Source organism: Meles meles, chromosome 2 (genome assembly GCF_922984935.1).
Source record: "Meles meles chromosome 2, mMelMel3.1 paternal haplotype, whole genome shotgun sequence".
NCBI lineage: Eukaryota > Metazoa > Chordata > Mammalia > Carnivora > Mustelidae > Meles > Meles meles.
This window is the reverse complement of record NC_060067.1, coordinates 65,754,383-65,772,555: the sequence shown is the minus strand read 5'-3', so window position 1 is coordinate 65,772,555 and position 18,173 is coordinate 65,754,383. Positions and strand designations below refer to the sequence as shown.

Here is an 18,173-nt window from a genome sequence, read left to right as displayed (position 1 = left end):
ACAAGTAGGCAGAGAGGCAGGCAGAGAGAGGAAGGGAAGCAGGCTTCCCAGTGAGCAGAGAGCCCAATGCAGGGCTCGATCCCAGGACCCTGAGACCATGACCTGAGCCGAAGGCAGAGCCTTTAACCCACTGAGCCACCCAGGTGGCCCTAATATTTTAGTTTTGATGAAGACAAAATATCAAAGTTTCCTTTTATGCCCCACCCCCTGGTTTTATTTTAAGAAATCCTTAGCTACCCTAAGGTCATAAAAATGTTCCTTTATATTCTTTTCTAAAAGACTTAGTGTTTTTTCATACTTGTGAGCAATCCATCTAGAAGTGACGTTTGAGACAGGTATCTCATTGCAGTTCTCCCCATGTGTGTACTTAGTTATCCCAGCCCTGCTTACTGAATATTTTATCCATTCCCTCTGGTCTGCAATGTAACATCTGTCAGGTGTCAAGTCTCTCTATTTGCTTATGTCTGTATTCTGTTCCATTTGTTTCCATCTCTGGGCTTTTATTGCATTGACTTGATTACTAAATTAGATTTATGGTAAATATTGATATCTGGTTAAGTATGACAAGCCTCCCACCCCCCAGCCCCCCGCTTCTCCTTCTTCAGGAATGTCCTGGCTTTTCTACCTTTTTAAAAAAGATTTTATTTATTTGTGTGACACACAGAGAAATCACAAGCAGGCAGAGTCAGGCGGAGAGAGAGGGGGAAGCAGGCTCCCCGCTGAGCAAAGAGCCTGATGCAGGCCCAATCCTAGGGGCTCAACCTTCTGAGCCACCCGGGCGCCCCTTTTCTGCTTGTTCTGACTTCCAGTTAGTTTTTAAAATTTTACGAAAATAAGCAGGCCCACCTGATGAGATTTCTTTGGGATTGGATTGACTCAGTGGGCCAATTAGGAAAGAATTAGAATGCCGATTTTGTCAGTCTATTTAGTTGCTCTGTAATGTATTTCAATATAATTTTGTAGTTTTTTTAAAAAAAGATTTTATTTATTTGTTTGACAGACGGAGATCACAAGTAGGCAGAGAAGCAGGCTGAGAAAGAGGAGGAAGCAGGCTCCCCGCTGAGCAGAGAGCCTGATGCGGGGCTTGATCCCAGGACCCTGAGATCATGACCTGAGCTGAAGGCAGAGGCTTTAACCCACTGAGCCACCCAGGTGCCCCTAATTTTGTAGTTATATACAGAAAGATTTTCCATATGTTTTGTTAAAATTGTCCCAGTTACCATTTGTACTGGGTTGAATATTGTCTCCTTCAAATTCATGTGGACTTTGCCCCTCAGAATGTGATCTTACTGAAAATAGGGCCTTTATGGCATGCCTTGGTGACTTAATTGGTTAAGTGTCTGCCTTCAGCTCAGGTCATGATCTCAGGATCCTGGGATCAAGCCCTGAGTCAGGCACCCTGCTGAGTGGGGAGTCTTCCTCTGCCCCTCCTTCCTGTTTATGCTCTCTCTTTCTCTCTGTCTCTCCCAAATAAATAAATAAGTAACTTCTTAAAAAAAAAAAGAAAATAGGGGCGCCTGGGTGGCTCAGTGGGTGAAAGCCTCTGCCTTCGGCTCAGGTCATGATCCCAGAGTCCTGGGATCGAGCCCCCCATCGGGCTCTCTGCTGGGCAGGGAGCCTGCTTCCTCCTCTCTCTCTCTCTGCCTGCCTCTCTGCCTACTTGTGATCTGTCTGTCAAATAAATAAATAAAATCTTTAAAAAACAAACAAAAAAAGAAAGTAGGGTCTTTGTAGATGCAATTAGTTAATATGAGACCATACTGGATGAAGGTGGGCCCTAACTCCAAGGATAGGTATCCTTTTTTTTTTTTTTTTTTAGGATAGGTATCTTTATGTGAAGCCCATGTGAAAACACAGAGGCACAGGGAAGGTGGCCATGTGACAAGAGGGCAGGGATTGAACTGATTGAAGGAGCACCGAAGATTGCCAACAGTCACCAGAAGCTGAAAGAGCCAAGGAAAGATTCTCTCCTAGACATTTAAGGGGGAGCATGGCCCTGCCAATACCTTGATTTCTGATTTCTACCCTCTTCAACTGTGAGAGAATGAATTTCTATTGCTTTAAGCCACTCAGTCTGTGGCAATTACAGCATCCCTAAAAAAATAACACACCATTAAAAAATAGTTTTGTCCTGGGGCGCCTGGGTGGCTCAGTGGTTTAGGCCACTGCCTTCGGCTCGGGTCATGATCTCAGGGTCCTGGGATCGAGTCCCGCATCGGGCTCTCTGCTCGGCAGGGAGCCTGCTTCCCTCTCACTCTCTCTGCTTGCCTCTCTGCCTACTTGTGATCTCTCTCTGTCAAATAAATAAATAAAAAAAATCTTTAAAAAAATAGTTTTGTCCTATTATAAATGACATCTTTTATTTTATTATTATTTTTGAGAGTAGTTAGGCTTAATTGTTATTTATTTTTAAAATCTCAGTGTGAATAACATACAATGTTACTTTTTTTAATTTATTTTTTCAGCGTAACAGTATTCATTGTTTTTGCACAACACCCAGTGCTCCATGCACAATGTTACTTTTTAAAAAAGATTTTATTTATTTATTTGACAGACAGAGATACAGCGAGATAAGGAATACAATAGGGCGTGTGGGAGAGGGAGAAGCAGGCTTCCCGCCAAGTAGGGAGCCCGATGTGGGGCTCGATCCCAGGACCCTGGGGTCAAGACCTGAGCCAAAGGCAGACACTTAAAACTGAGTCAGGCAGGCAACCCTGAATAACATACAGTGTTATATTAATTTCAGGTGTACAATATAGCAATTCAACAATTCTGTACATTGCTCAGTGCTCATCATGATAAGTGTGTTCTCAATCCCCTTCATGTAATTCACCCATCCTACCACCCCATTTCCCTCCCCTCTGTCAACCACCAGTTTGTTGTCTGTAGTTAAGAGGTTGTTTTTTTGTTTATCTCCTTTTTTTCTTGGCTCATGTGTTTTGTTTCTTAACTTCCACATATGAGAGAAATCACATGGTATTTGTCCTCCTCTGATTGACTTATTTCGTTTAACATTATACCCTCTGGATCCACCCATGTTGTTGCAAATGGCAAGATTTCATTCCTTTTTAACGGTCGAGTAATATTCCATTGAATATATAAACTACATCTTCTTTATCCACTCATCTATGGATGTGCTAAATGATACCTTTTAGAAAATATATTTTCTCTTCCTGGTGAATAGAGACACTGCTGACTTTCACATATTGATTTTGTTTCTAGAAAGCTTGCTAAACTCTACTACTAATACTGATGATTTAGCTTTAGATTCTTTCAAACTTATGACGTTTAAAAAATATCACTAGAATACAATGGTAATAGTTGTGATCATTTAAGAGACATGTCCATAGGGCACCTGGATGGCTCAGTCGGTTAGCGTCTGCCTTCAGCTCAAGTCATGATCCCAGGTTCCTGGGATCAAGCCCTGCATTGAGCTCCCTGCTCAGTGGAGAGTCTGCTTTCTTCTCTGCCTCTCTCCTCTTCTCGTGCGCGCTCTCTCTCTCCCTCAAATGAATAAATAAAAATCTTAAAAAAAAAAGAAACATGTCAATGAATTTTTTGCTCCTCTCTTCATGGTTCTGTTCCTTGCTAAGTTATAGACTCAGAGACTACACTGGGGGAGTTGCCTCACAAGGTCGTCTTTCTTTGTACAAATAAGAAGATCATGAGGAATAATCTCCAGATCCTTGACTCCCTAGTAGGGCTTGGGATGACTATTCAGGTGGGATATTTACATTATAACGAAGCTGGGGTAACTGTGGGACACTTCTGGCACTTTCTGATTCATCTGAACAGGAGTCTTCCTCGAATGTGTCTTTTTCTGTTCCAGCAGTCTGTTAGTTTGTTTCTAAAAGGTAAGACTGAGGGCTAGGCAGAAGCTTCTACTAGAGTTTTCCTGAGTTTGGGGGTCAGGCTGGCAACAGAACTTGATTGCCTTCCCCGGAGGGCAGACGGGACTTGCTGCTAACCAGCAGAGCACAGCAGCGGTGATGCTATAGCACCAGAAACAGCGAGCTGTAGGACCACAGCTTTCACCTTTCATCAAGGAAGCCCTCTTTCTGCTGCTGCAGGTGAGGGGCTCACCTGTTCCTCTGGACATTGATTAATCACAGGAATTAGCACACCCTGCTTGGAATTTCTTTGCCAATATAATTTCCTCAAAACCCTAGAATGTTTTCTGTTTACTTTTAGCCAGTTCCAATGTGCACGTATTTACAGCAAAAAATCTTACCAAGTTTTTTTGTTAACCGGTCTCTGTGCTTTGTCCTTCCCCTACTCTCTCAACTCGTTCCGTGGGGAACGAGTGGCTTTGATAGGAAGGTAACTGTTGTAATCTGGTCTTTGCTGGTTGGATGGCACCCGCTATCTGGGGAAGAAGCTCTTAACAACATGCTTGAGAAAGATCTTGAAGTCTCAAGCTCATCTCATCTCTAAGATGGCTTCTTCTGGAGCCATCTCTTTTTTAAAAAAAATTTTATACACACACACATACATATAATAAATAAAAATTTAAAAATATATATTTAAGTTCTCTGCCCAATGCCCAATGTGAGGCTTAAACCCAGGACCCTGAGATCAAGAGTCAGATGCTCTACTGACTGAACCAGCAAGGCGCCATCTGGAACCACGTCTTACAAGTTTCAGTTTTGCATGCAGAAACTCTTGCCATTTTCAACCCAAATGACCAGTGGTGGTGGCCTCTCACATCTCCTTCAAAGAAGCGACTGTAGGAAGCATAGTTGACAACCTCCAGCTGCCACTTCTTCGGCTCTGTCATAGTGGTCATGCCAAGGCCATATCCATCTGCTCTCAGACTACGTTCAACACTTATTTTACCACACTCATTACCCCTGTCTGTCCCATTGATGAACCAACTCATTACCCCTGTCTGTCCCATTGATGAACCAAGTAGAAATCTGCCTAGGGCACTTTTCTTAGGACAAGTTTCCCATAATGCTCTCTACCCCCAAACCCTCTCCTGGCCCTATAGGAACTGGTGAGCCATTGCCTGGCTCCCTGCCTTCCACCCCAACTTTGTCCCTTACTGGACTGTCCCCAGAGAATTGTGCCACATGGCCCTCAGGTCCACGAAGGGAAAGCTGCCGGTTTCCCCATGTTCCCTGTGCTTTGGTCAGGAGTTGGGGCAAGACTGTCCCCTGGCCATCGCTATACCACTCCTCATCGTCCTCCCTCTTTTCTAAGGCGGCACTCCTTTAAAGTGTGTGCTGCTCATCTCACCACCCTCTCTCCCTCCCCACTGTTATCATCCTCTGACCCCCTCCCCACGTTGGAGTTCCCTCATTCATGTATGCTGTGGCACCCAGCTCCTGGCCTTCCTTTCCACCCTACGTCCTGTCATTATCTTGGATGAGTTCCATGGCCATCCCACACCTGGTCCCCAGGCCCCCAGCCTCCTCCCATTTGATGAACTCCTCAGTGTCCCTTGGTTGCTTATTCCCAAAGGTGACTTGGGGCTTGTTATTGCCCCAAACCTGCTCAATACCTGCTCAGCCCTCCTCCTTTCTGACCACGTCCCTGTCCTCCTAGGTGATATTTGTGCTACAGTCACCCGTACCTTTTCTTTTTAACCTGAGCAGTTTACTGTAACAGCTACTTTCTCCTGTAGCTCTCCTGCTCATTTCCCCACCCATCCCTTCAGTGTACACCATCCATCACTATGACAATGTCCTTGTCAAAATCCTGACCTTTTACTTCGTTTCCTGTCAAAAATGCAGCCCTTGATCAGTTGCGTGCTGCGAGGGACCATCACCAATGAGACTGCAGGAAAGCCCAGCGCTTGGGGGAGTCTATTTGCAGCTGTCACAGGTAGTAAAGAAACATGCTTTTAAGAGGCAAAGAATAATATCGGTGAGTTTGGGAATAATGGAATGGAGGATTTTGTGAATGAAGGAAGGAGGAATGGGGATGTAAACAGGAGAAAGGAACACGAGCATTATGGGGATCAGAAAAGAGGAAAATAGAATTAACTAGGGCAAGCCCTCAGCTATTTTGGGCAGCAGTGAAGTAACCCCTGGATGAATTTATTTATTTGGCCACAGTGTTAACAATGTAACAAATCTCCATTTATTTTTGAAAGATGGTGGAAACTCAACCCATTCCATGTTTGTCTGCTTCCTGGAAGGGGGAAGTGTCCAGGACCAGGGACTTGAATTTGGACTCTTTCACCTTGGAGTCTTTTGAGGGCAGAAGAAAGTAAACAGCTACAAATGAGTGAGAAAGAAGATTGTTGTTTGAGGGAGAATGCCCTGAGCAAGTGGGAGGGATGCGAGGACAAACAAGGCTCTAGGCCTAGAGAGAGGGAAGGACAACCCTTTCATCAAACGCAAGGAGAGGAAGAAAGGATGAAATTATCAGTCACCTAAGTGGGGCTCACGTCATCATAACAATTCCCAAATCTCAGGGTCTTTTTTTTTTAAAGATTTTATTTATTTATTTGATAGAGATCACAAGTAGGCAGAGAGGCAGGCAGAGAGAGGGGGAGGCAGGCTCCCTGCTGAGCAGAGAGCCCGATGCAGGGCTCAATCCCAGGACCCCGGGATCATGACCTGAGCCAAAGGCAGAGGCTTTAACCCACTGAGCCACCCAGGCGCCCCCCCCACCCCAAATCTCAGGGTCTTAAAGCAACTAAAGTCTTCCCTGTTTGTGCTATGTATTCATCATAAGTTGGCAAGGAAACTACACTTATCAAAGGAACATAGGCTGATGATCAACTACCACCTTGCATGTTCAATGGCTCCTGAGCCACAGAGGACTCTGGAGGGTCTCCTGTTGGAGGTTCCAGCTTGGATGTGACACGTGCTTCTTTCCCTCACAAGTCACTGGCTAGAGTTCGTCTCTCTCATTCTCTCTCTCTCTCCCACCCACACCCACACCCACTTACTCACGAGGGGGCGAGGAAGTACAATATACACTAATGGCCTCTACAGCATTTTGTGCCAGGTGAGCTTTAGTTCTAGAAGTCACACAGAATGCCTGTGCTGGAAATAACCTCAGACAAGCCAATGCCGAAGATCACACAGAGAGCAGTAGCAGGATGATTGGGAGCCGCATCTCCTGTTTCCCAGTCCCTCTGTTTAATGGTGGCCAGGATTCTAAAGTTTTATCTTCAGCAAGGTTAAGAACTCCGTGGAGTTCTCCCTTCACTTGGAGTCATTAAAAAAAATTACTTTCTACTTTATTTTTAAGTAGCTCTACACCCAAAGTGGGGCTTGAACTCATGATCCCAAATCAAGAGTTGCATGCTCTACTGACTGAACCAGCCAAGTGCCCCAGAATCATTTTTGTTAATGCTTGCCCCCCAAGCGTTGATTGTATCCTTGGTTATTGTCAGTCCTGCCATGTCCACTAGAATTACACTTGCTTTCTTCCCTGGGGTCATGTCAGCTGATGAAACCTCTAGCTGCAGAAGCCTCTGTAGGAGCACTTTGTGGTCTTCCCAGCCTGATTCGTATTAAGCATGAGACCAGCAGATTGTGCACATTCTGCATACTTTTCCTCCATTTCTTATCATAACTTCTGTTACATAATACTTTGTCTGTCTCCTCTCAGATAGACGGCTTTCCAGAGCTCTATGCTCCCACAGCCCCCATGCTTCCTTCTGTAATAGCAGTCGAAATAAAAAGGACACTCATTACACCTGAAGCACCTGAGCAAAGATAGGTTCCAGCTCCGGGCAGGCTGTGCAATGGAGAGAACCTGGCCAAGAACCCCAGCAGGTCTTTCTGCATAGCTGTCCATGACTGGAACTCTGAAGGACAGCCAGGAAAGGGACAGAGAACCTGGGGCTTATAAAGGACATATAGATATATAATAAAAAATTCTGGCAACCCTGGTCATACTCAATGACATGATTGTACAGTCCCATAAGACTGCCTCTCAGAATGGTTCCTTAGAACAGTCTTTGCTTAGAAAATGCAAGAGATTTGATTGCTCCAAATGCTGGAGTTCGATTGAGGGTAGACTTCAGAAGTTGGGGATATCGGACTTGGTGGTTTCTTTTTTTTTTTTTTAAAGATTTTATTTATTTGACAGACAGAGATCACAAGTAGGCAGAGAGGCAGGCAGAGAGAGAGAGGAGGAAGCAGGCTCCCTGCAGAGCAGAGAGCCGGATGTGGGACTCGATCCCAGGACCCTGAGATCATGACCTGAGCCGAAGGCAGAGGCTTAACCCACTGAGCCACCCAGGCGCCCCGAGTTGGTGGTTTCTTACAAGAAGGAGGAACTAAGTGAGGAGTTACTGGATAGTAATTTAGAACGAAAGTTCTCAAACCTTTAAGGATCATCTGACTACTTCACAGTTTATAGGACAATAAACAGTGAATGCCATGTAGCCACTGGAAAAAAGAACGCAGATCTTGATGTTTAAATAGGGTAAGATTTTTCAAACCATAGTTTTAGGTGGAAAAAACCAAAGGACATTCACATGTTATACAGTGTGCTACCATCTCTGTAAAGACAAAAAGAAACCCAAAAAATCCCCAAAGTTGGGGAGAGTATGTATGTATATGCTCAAATATGGATATTTGGAAGGGTATATGATACTGGTAAATGGTTGTTTTCTTAGGGGCAACCGGGAAGATTGATGCAGGAAAGGGCCACTTTTTTTATCTTTTGAATTTTGTGCCATTCCTCGTTTTAAAAGTCAACAAACCAAATGCAATGTGATATCCTGAAACAGTAAAACAGGCATTACTGGGAAACTGGTGGAAGCAGAATACAGTCTGTAGTCCGGTTAGTAGTATCGTACCAATGTTAATTTCCTACTTTTAGCAAATTACCAAATTTAACTTTTTTGGTGGCTGTTACTTCCTTGTTCATAATTTCATGCTATCCAGTTTTTACCATTAAGATGCTTGGAGAAAAATTTGCAACTTCTGGGATTTTCTCACATAGGTCCTTGTGCTTGGACATCCCTCATTTCCTTCTTGTTCTCAGAAGCTGTGCTCATCCTCTAAGTTCTCCAGTTCCTTGCTCTGAAATGCTTAACTCTCCCAGAGATAGGACATGTAGCTTTTGACAGTTTCCTACTCTTTTACACTTACCAATTGGGTTTCCCAGGAAGCAGACTTGAAGATGAAAATACAGTGCAGTTTAAGTTTATTAGGGATTAGACTCTGTGAAAGGGGAGGTCCATTAGACTAGGCAAAGGAGTGGGGCTGAGGCTGTCCTAGCAAGACCCTGAGGAGACCCTTCTCACACAGATGCCCTTCAAAGTTGTCCCAACTTGGGGCACCTGGGTGGCTCAGTGAGTTAAGCTGCTGCCTTCGGCTCAGGTCATGATCTCGGGGTCCTGGAATCGAGTCCCACATCAGGCTCTTTGCTCAGCAGGGAGCCTGCTTCCCTCTCTCTCTCTCTCTACTTGTGATCTGTCAAATAAATAAAATCTTAAAAAAAAAAAGTTGTCCCAACTTGTGAGAAGGAAAGAGCCTTTAGACTCTTAGCCAGTTAGTCACTGGATACAGGCCACCTAGCAAAGGGGGCATGAACTTGGCAAAAACAGCTCTCTTAAGCAGAGGGTCTTCTCAAGAGGGCTGACCAGCTGATGGCTGTCTGTCAGCAATACTTTCAGCAGATGGGGAGTAAGCCCTTAATTTCGAAAGGTGCAGGGAGTGGTGTGATCTACCACTGTTGTAATTATGACTTATTAAAATATTCCTTATATGAGAGCTAATGGTCTAGTTTTTTAGGTTAGGTGACTGAAAGTACTCTGGCTTGGCTCTCTAAAAGCAATGATCCAGACCACGGGATTTTAGGAGGTCCCTCCTATGCTAAGTCTGTCCTTCCCTTGACCAGCTCCTATAGCAGCATGCAGAGATAATTCTTTCCCACGACCAGAGGCTTTCCGAAAGCCTCAAAACTGGTAAGAAATTCATCTTCCATTTGGCAATGACAATCAAGGAGAAAGATTTCATTTTGAGAGAAATAAAATTTTAGTCAATAACTTTTTAGGTCTTTTGTCTTTTCAAGCAAATGAATACTTTTATTAACTTTTTTTTTCTTTTTTCTTTTTAATACACATGGTAGGGTTTTGACCTCAAATACTTGTCAGGTCTGCTACTCAAATGAACTTATAGCAGGACGATTTATGAACTTCAAAAATACTAGCCCCTGTCCAGTTTAGGGTCCAATGCAGACAGTCCTTTCCTTTCCCAGCCCCTCAAGAGCCTTTCCAAATATCTCTTCCATTTTATGCCCAGAATCCCCTGAAATGCATCAGAGTATTACATCAGTGTGTACAAAACCAAGATCTTGTCTCCTATTCTAGGTTCTACATCAAATAAAGCTGAGTTGGGTTGTCCAAACTGACCAGATAGGTTACATCAGATAGTGTGCCACATAAAATTTAAATTTTGAACAAAATACATCTCTTCTCCTTTGGTCTCACACAGAAATCAAAGTCCCAAAATATAGACACTACCATCGTCCCACCGCCTTCTGATTCATCAGTCCTAGCCAGATCAGCTCCATTCACATTGCCAGTTGACGTCTGGTCCCTTCTTCTTCAGCTTCTTCAGCAGCTGCTGCATGAAGTAATATTCTAGAAGTAACGCAGCTCCTTCAGCAGCTCCAGAGCTGGAAAACTCCAACTCTTGAGTCTCACATGACACAGACTCGAAGTTCCAGGGAGCTATCAAGTCACACAACAAAGCACAAAGCACCTCAAAATTTAGAAATAACCAAAGCCCAGGAACAAACGTGACTGCCGCAAGAGCTTACAATCTAGGCCCTAATTCTCGTGTGAGAGCATCTTCCAAATGAAACTACTTCCCCAAACAAAAACATTGAACGGTCAGAACTTGTTTTGAGGTCATCCACCACAGACCATAGCAGAAACGTAGTGTAAGTGAGGACAGAGTGTAGACAGAGGAAAAAGGAGAAAACAAAAGGCTCTCTGGTTTCAGCTTCTCAAGGATGTCAGCCAATCTCCATCAGTTGACCAGAATCCGCTGGCTGGAAACCTGAAGCGAAGATGGAAGGAAATCATCGTTAAGAGGTTAAAATCCTGAAAAAAAAAAAAACAGCAACCAACGCCCCTCACCAACCCGACCATGCGAGGAGCCCCCTACCCCACTCCAGTCTTCCAGCAAATTCTGAGACCGCCCCGGAGCGGCCTTCTCTCTCCACCCCCTTCCTCAGTGGCTCCTCGCGTGGCTTAGTTTCCCTACAGGCCCGCACGACTGTCGTCCTCCAAGAAACCGTTACTCTGGGCCCCAACCGGACACACGCCCATCACCTTCTCTGCCAACTACCCTGGCGACCGACCCCGCCGACCCGGGTGCGAGCCGGGCTCGCGTTCACTTCCCCGCCCCGCCCCCAACCCCCAGCAGCCCCGCCGCCGCCCCGCCTCACCGCCCGCGCTCCTTCAGGACGACTCGCTTCTCTCTATCCGCCGCACCAGCTCCACCAGCATCTCTGCCATCTTCGCGATCTCCTTGGCCTTCTCCTCGGCCTTCTCGCACCTCTTGGCCGCCCTGCCGTCCACGCCGTCGCCGGGGTTCTGCAGATGGTTGAGGGCGCTCTCCTCCGAGGCCTCCACCTGCGTTTTGATCTGGATGAGCATATTGTCCATCTCCCACAGCTTGCTCCTGTTCCGCAGGTAGGCTCTCCCGTGCTCCCGCGTGAGGGCCGCGATGTCCTCGCGCATCTCGTTGATGACGGGCAGCAGGAACTGCTCGAAGTCCTCCTCGGGCTCCAGCACTTCCACCTCCTCGGGCTCCGCCAGCTCGACGATGTCCAAGGGCCGCATTCTCGCCGCCTCTCCGAACCGCGCTGCCGACGTCTGCTGCGGAGAGAAAATGGAGACTCGCTAGGCTTACCGATAGACTTCCAGAATATTCTTTAAAACTTTTACCCTTTTTAAACTTTTCGCCTCACAGAAGCCACGGAAACGAGCGACTTACGAGCAGAGAAGCCGCGAACAAAATGGAGTCCCAGCCGTCAACCAGCGCCCTGCGCGTTGCGGCTCCTTTCACGACACGGCCCTGCCTCTTTACGGCCACGCCTCTCGTAGAACGAGGCGCGGGCCGCGCGTACGTCAACGGGGGGGCGGGGCAATACGTCCCGTGGCCGCGATCGCGCACGTATGCGCGATCGCCGCGTCCTCGTTTTCCCGTTACTTATGTGGTTTGATCTTCGGTCTCCCTGGTTTTGGGGTAATTCCTTCTGCGTGCACCTTCCTCTTGGAGGGTTACTGGATCACTGAGTCACATATTTTTAAGTTATAAGTACGATCTTCCTACAATAAACAAAGATAGAAAGGCTGTGGCATCCCCAGACTAACTCCAATAGCCCCTTCGGCTTTAGTAGACAGCCAGACCCGTCTTAGCTGGCTGAAAGGTTAGTTTTCCTTCTTCGAATTACAGTCGAAAATCTCTGGGTGTCGTTTCCCCCAGGGCCGGAGACCACCCTCCCTCCAGCATTCCAGGCCTTGTGTGGTACCTTCATCCTGAGGTCCTACCAGACCCAAAGCTCAGAGGAGGTGAAGAGGGTTTTTCGGGCTAGCATTCACACCTTTTACCTAGTTGAGGGTTCCCCCGGCCCGGAGTCTTCTTATTCAGCTCTCTGTCCCCGAAGTCCTGAGCAGAGTTTGGCACACAGTAAACTTGCTTTAACATTTGCTACAATTTTAAGAAAAAAAGTTAATTTTCTAGCCTGTTGACCCAGTCACAAAACAACAAAAACGTGAGGAATCCAGCTTGCACAAGTGCCTTTGGCTTCTGTTTTTCTGTTCATTAAATGGAACCAAATCCTAGTTATTAAATATGGCACAGTTAAGAAGGAAATAGTCATGGAAATGCTTTGTAAATACCAAGCATATACACATGTGAAGTCCTTATATTTTAAACTTTTATCAGGATTTTCATATTTTGGCTGCTCTATTAAAAATCCAACTTTTGGGCTTCCTTGGTTTATCAGAGGCAGCTAGCTCATAAGTGTTTTTGTATGCATAAAATAAGTGGTTCAAACAACGAGATACCACTACACCCTTGTTAAAAAGCCCCAAATGCAGAAAACAGACACCACTAAATGCTGGTGAGGAAGTGAAGCAACAGGAATGCTTCGTTCCTTGCTAGTGCAAATGCAAAATGTTACAGCATCACCTTGGAAGACAGTTTGGCAGTTTCTTACAAAACTAAGCATACTCTTCCTATATGGTCCAGCAATTGTGCTCCTTGGTATTTCTACAAATGACCTGAAAACGGACATCCACACAAAAACTTGCACATAGATGTGTATAGCCCCTCTATTCATACTTGCCCAAACCTGGGAGGATTTAAGGGGTCTTTTAATAGATGAATGGAAAAATAAACTGTGGTAATTCAGAGAGTGGAGCATTATTTGGCTCCATGAAAATAAGGGGAAACCTCACTAAAACCGAATCAGGAGGTTCTGCAGGGGGAGCTCTTATGGCATCCAGTCAAGAGCAAATACAACAGAAAGAGGCATAAGGAACCTTGCAGGTAGATACTACTTCAGCTACTACATGACTATCCTTAGCAGGAGGAGGATGGGCTTACTACTTCTCTAGCAACAATCCAGCCAATAAGAAGCTGCTATACTTGGGGCACCTGGGTGGCTCAGTGGTTTCAGCCTCTGCCTTTGGCTCAGGTCATGATCTCAGGGTCCTGGGATCGAGCCCCACATCAGGCTCTCTTCTCAGTGGGGCGTCTGCTTCCCCCTCTCTCACTGCCTGCCTCTCTGCCTACTTGTGATCTCTCTCTCTGTCAAATAAGTAAAATCTTAAAAAAAAAAAGAAGCTGTTATATTTCAAACTTCTGGTTTACGCCAATGGACTTTATGTTTTCAACAGTCCTCCTAACTCCCCCTTTCCTCTATAAAAGAGTGTTCCTCTTCTTTGCAGGGCGTCCACACCTATGGTTTTGCTACTGGTTGCTTGTCTTGGGTTGCAATTCTCTATTGTTCTGGAATAAACTAATCTTTCGCTGGTATAATAACAGGCAGTTTTATTTTCAATGTTGACAAGGCTCTTCTTTCAGATATCAACATGAGTTTCTGCTCTCACCTCCTTAAGATCTTTGCCCATTTGCTAGATGAATGAAAAGAGAAGTTAATAGCATTTAAAATATTTTCAGTAACCTTGTTAATGTGTTGTCTGCTTGATCTATCAATTATTTCATTATGTTCGTGGATTTGTTAACTTCTTGTAATGCTGTCACTTTTTCTGTACACACATACATACACATGCAGACATTTTCTTCAGTGTACAGAGGCTAGAATCACGATATAATTCTTACCAGTTGAAGTTTCAGGAAGGTTTTTCTTTTTTCCCTCAAGTCTGCCTGGTCAATTTTCTCTTTCTCTTTTGCTTTATTAAAATTAATATTTTCACTGCAACTTGTTTTCACATTTAAATTCTCTGAAATTGTGCTACATCTTTCATTTGTTGTGATTTAATAACTTGATTCACACTTTGTAGTGTATTCACATTCTTAGCATTACCTGAAGAGTGGCAAATCTCAAAAATTGATGGCTTTTTAGGTTTGACAACATCTCATCTTATTTCAAAATTTTTTGTGATTTTTAAAAAAGATTTTATTTATTTATTTGACAGAGAGAGAGAGGTCATAAGTAGGCAAAGAGGCAGGCAGAGAGAGAGGGGGAAGCAGGCTCCCCGCTGAGCAGAGAGCCCCATGCGGGTCTTGATCCCAGGACCCTGAGATCATGACCTGAGCCGAAGGCAGAGGCTTAACCCACTGAGCCACCCAGGCACCCCAAAATTTTGTGTGATTTTGCTGCTTGCTCAGTTACCTGTTTTCTATAGTATCTGATCCTGTACCTTGCTCTAGAACAGGATGTGCTCAACTGCGGGTGATTTGTCCCCCAGGGTATATTTGCCAGAGTCTGGAGGCATTTTTGACTGTCACAGCCTGGGGAGAAGGGCTGCTATTGGCATGTAGTGGATAAAGTCCATGGATGTTCTTAGCATTGCCTGGTTAATCTTGAAGGTTTGTTTGTTTTTTCTTCAGTCACCTTTAATTTCTTTACATATTTTATAAAAAGTCATTTTATACTTTATATCTGATAATTCCAGAATCAGTTGCTTTTTGTTTCTGCGACTCATTATGGTGCTTTGTTTCTCTCTTTCTCTGTGTGATTGTGCATGTATAATATTTGACTGAACTTAATTTGGGGGAATCTTAATAGGCCTCCTTGAGAAACCTACTCCAGGAGGGATCTGTGGTTGTTTCCGTTGTGCACAAACCTCCAGATCTGGTTGAGAGCAATCCCATAATTACAAAATCTCTGAATTTGTTTTTTCAAATGTGTGTTTAGTTATTTCCATCTATAACCAGAATATACAAACTGGTGCCTTTTCACAGTTTGGGAGACCTTCTTCTTTTCTTCTTTTTAAGATTTTATTTATTTATTTGACAGACAGAGATCACAAATAGGCAGAGAGGCAGGCAGAGAGAGGTGGGAAACAGGCTCTCCCGCTGAGCAGAGAGCCCGATGCGGGGCTCGATCCCAGGACCCTGAGACCGTGACCCAAGCCGAAGGCAGAGGCTTTAACCCACTGAGCCACCCAGGCACCCCAGATTGGAAGATTTTCAATGGCAGACCTAGTCTCCCATCCCCCATATTTCTGCTATTGGTAGCTCTGGATTTGATCCTTGTTGATGCATTTGGTTTTAGTATTCACTTCCCTCCTGGCCACCTTTGGGGATTTCTTGTATATTCTTGCAAATTCAGCCATGCATTTAAAGGAAAGTTTGTTGTAATTTATGCACCCTCTGAGTGTGGTAGAAGAGCATTTTAGAATATCTTATCCCCCATAACTCCAGAAGCAGATGGCCTCCTTCTAAACTGCCTTTCCTGCTCTTGCATCTTGCATCAGCCATCTAATGCATGACTGAGAAGTCACAAAGACATCAGGACTTTCAGGACATTAGAACTCTACCCCTCCTGGGGCATTAAGAGAGGAGGTACTCCAGGAACCCTAAGCTGTTTGCACTATGAGGACCTGGAGACCAGCAAGTTCCACCTTACCCCCTTTCCAAGAGGAAACCTGGCAGAGATGGGGAATGAAATTAATTGGGCAGAAGCTTATGACTACCTCTTCACCCTCCTGATGGAGTACCTAGCATTTTTGACACTCAGAGGGGATAATTTTAATACCCTCACCTCTCTATGACAAATTATTTGCAGTAATAAATGGGAAATAAAACTATTTGTGGGGTGCCTGCGTGGCTCAGTGGGTTGAAGCCTCTGCCTTCAGCTCGGGTCATGATCCCAGGGTCCTGGGATCGAGCCCCGCATTGGGCTCTCTGCTCAGCGGGGAGCCTGCTTCCTCCTCTCTCTCTCTGCCTGCCTCTCTGCCTACTTGTGATCTCTGTCGGTCAAATAAATAAACAAAATCTTAAAAAAAACTATTTGTGACATTGTGGGCATTTCATATTCCAAAATAGATCTAGATATTGCTTCAATGCCTCCTCTTTTTTTTAAAAAAAAGATTTTATTTATTTATTTGACAGACAGAGATTTCAAGTAGGCAGAGAGGCAGGCAGAGAGAGAGAGGAGGAAGCAGGCTCCCCACTGAGCAGAGAACCCGATGCGGGGCTCGATCCCAGGACTCTGGGATCATGACCTGAGCCGAAGGCAGAGGCCTTAACCCACTGAGCCACCCAGGCGCCCCTCAATGCCTCCTCTTTTGCTTAAAATTTTTCTTTATTGAACTCCATGGGGGTCAGTGTCTTTTTTTTTTATTAAAGATTTTATTTATTTGACACACAGGCAGAGAGATCACAAGTAGGCAGAGAGGCAGGCAGAGAGAGATAAGGGGGAGCAGGCTCCCTGCTGAGCAGGGAGCCCAATGTGGGGCTCGATCCCAGGATCCTGAGATCATGACCTGAGCCGAAGGCAGAGGCTTAAACCACTGAGCCACCCAGATGCCCCAGGGTGGGGGTGGTCAGTGTCTTTCAGGGTACCCCCTTCACATTTCTTAATGAAATTCAGAATCATTATGGGCCAGTTGTTGGTTTCACAACACAAGGGGGTTCAAGTTCCTCCAAGTTCATAAAGGAAGGACAAGTACAACTATTTATTCAATACCTTTGATAGCTACCTAACAGTTTGATCTTTGCTCTTATGATTTGTGAAATAATGGGAAATCTATATATCAGTCATTGCTCCAAAACCCTAAGTGATAAGAGGAAAAAGGAAAAATTATTGTTCTCATATTTGGTCTCTGACTCTGGTTCCTGACAGAGCTCCTATGTCCCTTGGAATTTCCTGGGTGATGGGTGTATCTTTTCTTCTAATGATGGTACTCTCGGTGGGCTCCTGGATAGGGGCCAGTCAGTCTCTGATCCAGAACGATTGACCCATGGTTAGAAGTTTGAGACTTTTCAGCTCCATCCCATATTCTGCAGGGAGGGGAGAGAGGCTGGAAGTGGGTTAATAACTGATTGGGCCTGCATTAGGAAGCCTTCGTAGAAATCTGAATCTTATGGGTTCAGAGAGCTTCTGGATTGGTCAACACATCTACCTGCAGAAGGTGATATATCCCAACTCCATGGGGGCAGAAGAACCTGTTGGGAACTTGGATATTGGGATATTGGAATTGTTTCTATCGGCTGTTCATTCATATCCTTTATTATGTCCTTTATCATAAACCAATAAACATGAGTAAGGGGTGTCTGGCTGGCATTGTCAGTTGAACATAGACTCTTGATCTCAGGTTCATGCGTTTGAGCCCCACACTGGGTATAGAGATTACTTAAAATCTATTTTTTAAAGATTTTATTTATTTATTTGAGAGAGAGAGAGTGAGAGAGAGAGAGCGTGCGCACGCACAAGCAGGGGAGAGGGAGAAGCAGGTTCCCTGCCAAGCAAGGAGCCTGATGCAGGGCTCGATCCCAGGACCCTGGGATCATGACCCAAGCAGAAGGCAGCTGCTCAACCGACTGAGCCATCCAGGAGCTCCCAGATGACTTAAAATCTTAAAAAATATATTTTGCCTTTTAGAATTGTTAACTGTTTCAAAACTAAGGCTCTAAATAAGAAAATAGAATGTTACCTCAGTGGTATAACTTACTGGTTGCCTAAATTGTGCCTTTTGGTTTTATTCAAATTGCATTAAAATTCACCGGTCAATATTAGACACTTGGTTATATGAAATGTTATCCTACCAG

General features: G+C 44.9%; 1 protein-coding gene across 2 annotated transcripts; it reads right to left on the bottom strand.

The window, feature by feature from the left end:
- Positions 1-9,972: 9,972 nt before the first annotated feature.
- On the bottom strand, positions 9,973-11,988 carry MRFAP1 (Morf4 family associated protein 1). 2 transcript variants are annotated; one of them, XM_045984635.1, is made up of 3 exons: positions 11,922-11,988; positions 11,371-11,803; positions 9,973-10,979 (listed from the first exon to the last, which is right to left on the bottom strand). In XM_045984635.1, the coding sequence occupies exon 2, from the start codon at positions 11,765-11,767 to the stop codon at positions 11,384-11,386; it is 384 nt and encodes a 127-aa protein (XP_045840591.1). In that variant the 5' UTR covers positions 11,768-11,803; positions 11,922-11,988; the 3' UTR covers positions 9,973-10,979; positions 11,371-11,383. The 2 variants fall into 2 exon arrangements, with proteins under 2 accessions (XP_045840591.1, XP_045840599.1); XM_045984643.1 differs by having other exon boundaries at positions 11,371-11,800; positions 11,922-11,974.
- Positions 11,989-18,173: the final 6,185 nt, after the last annotated feature.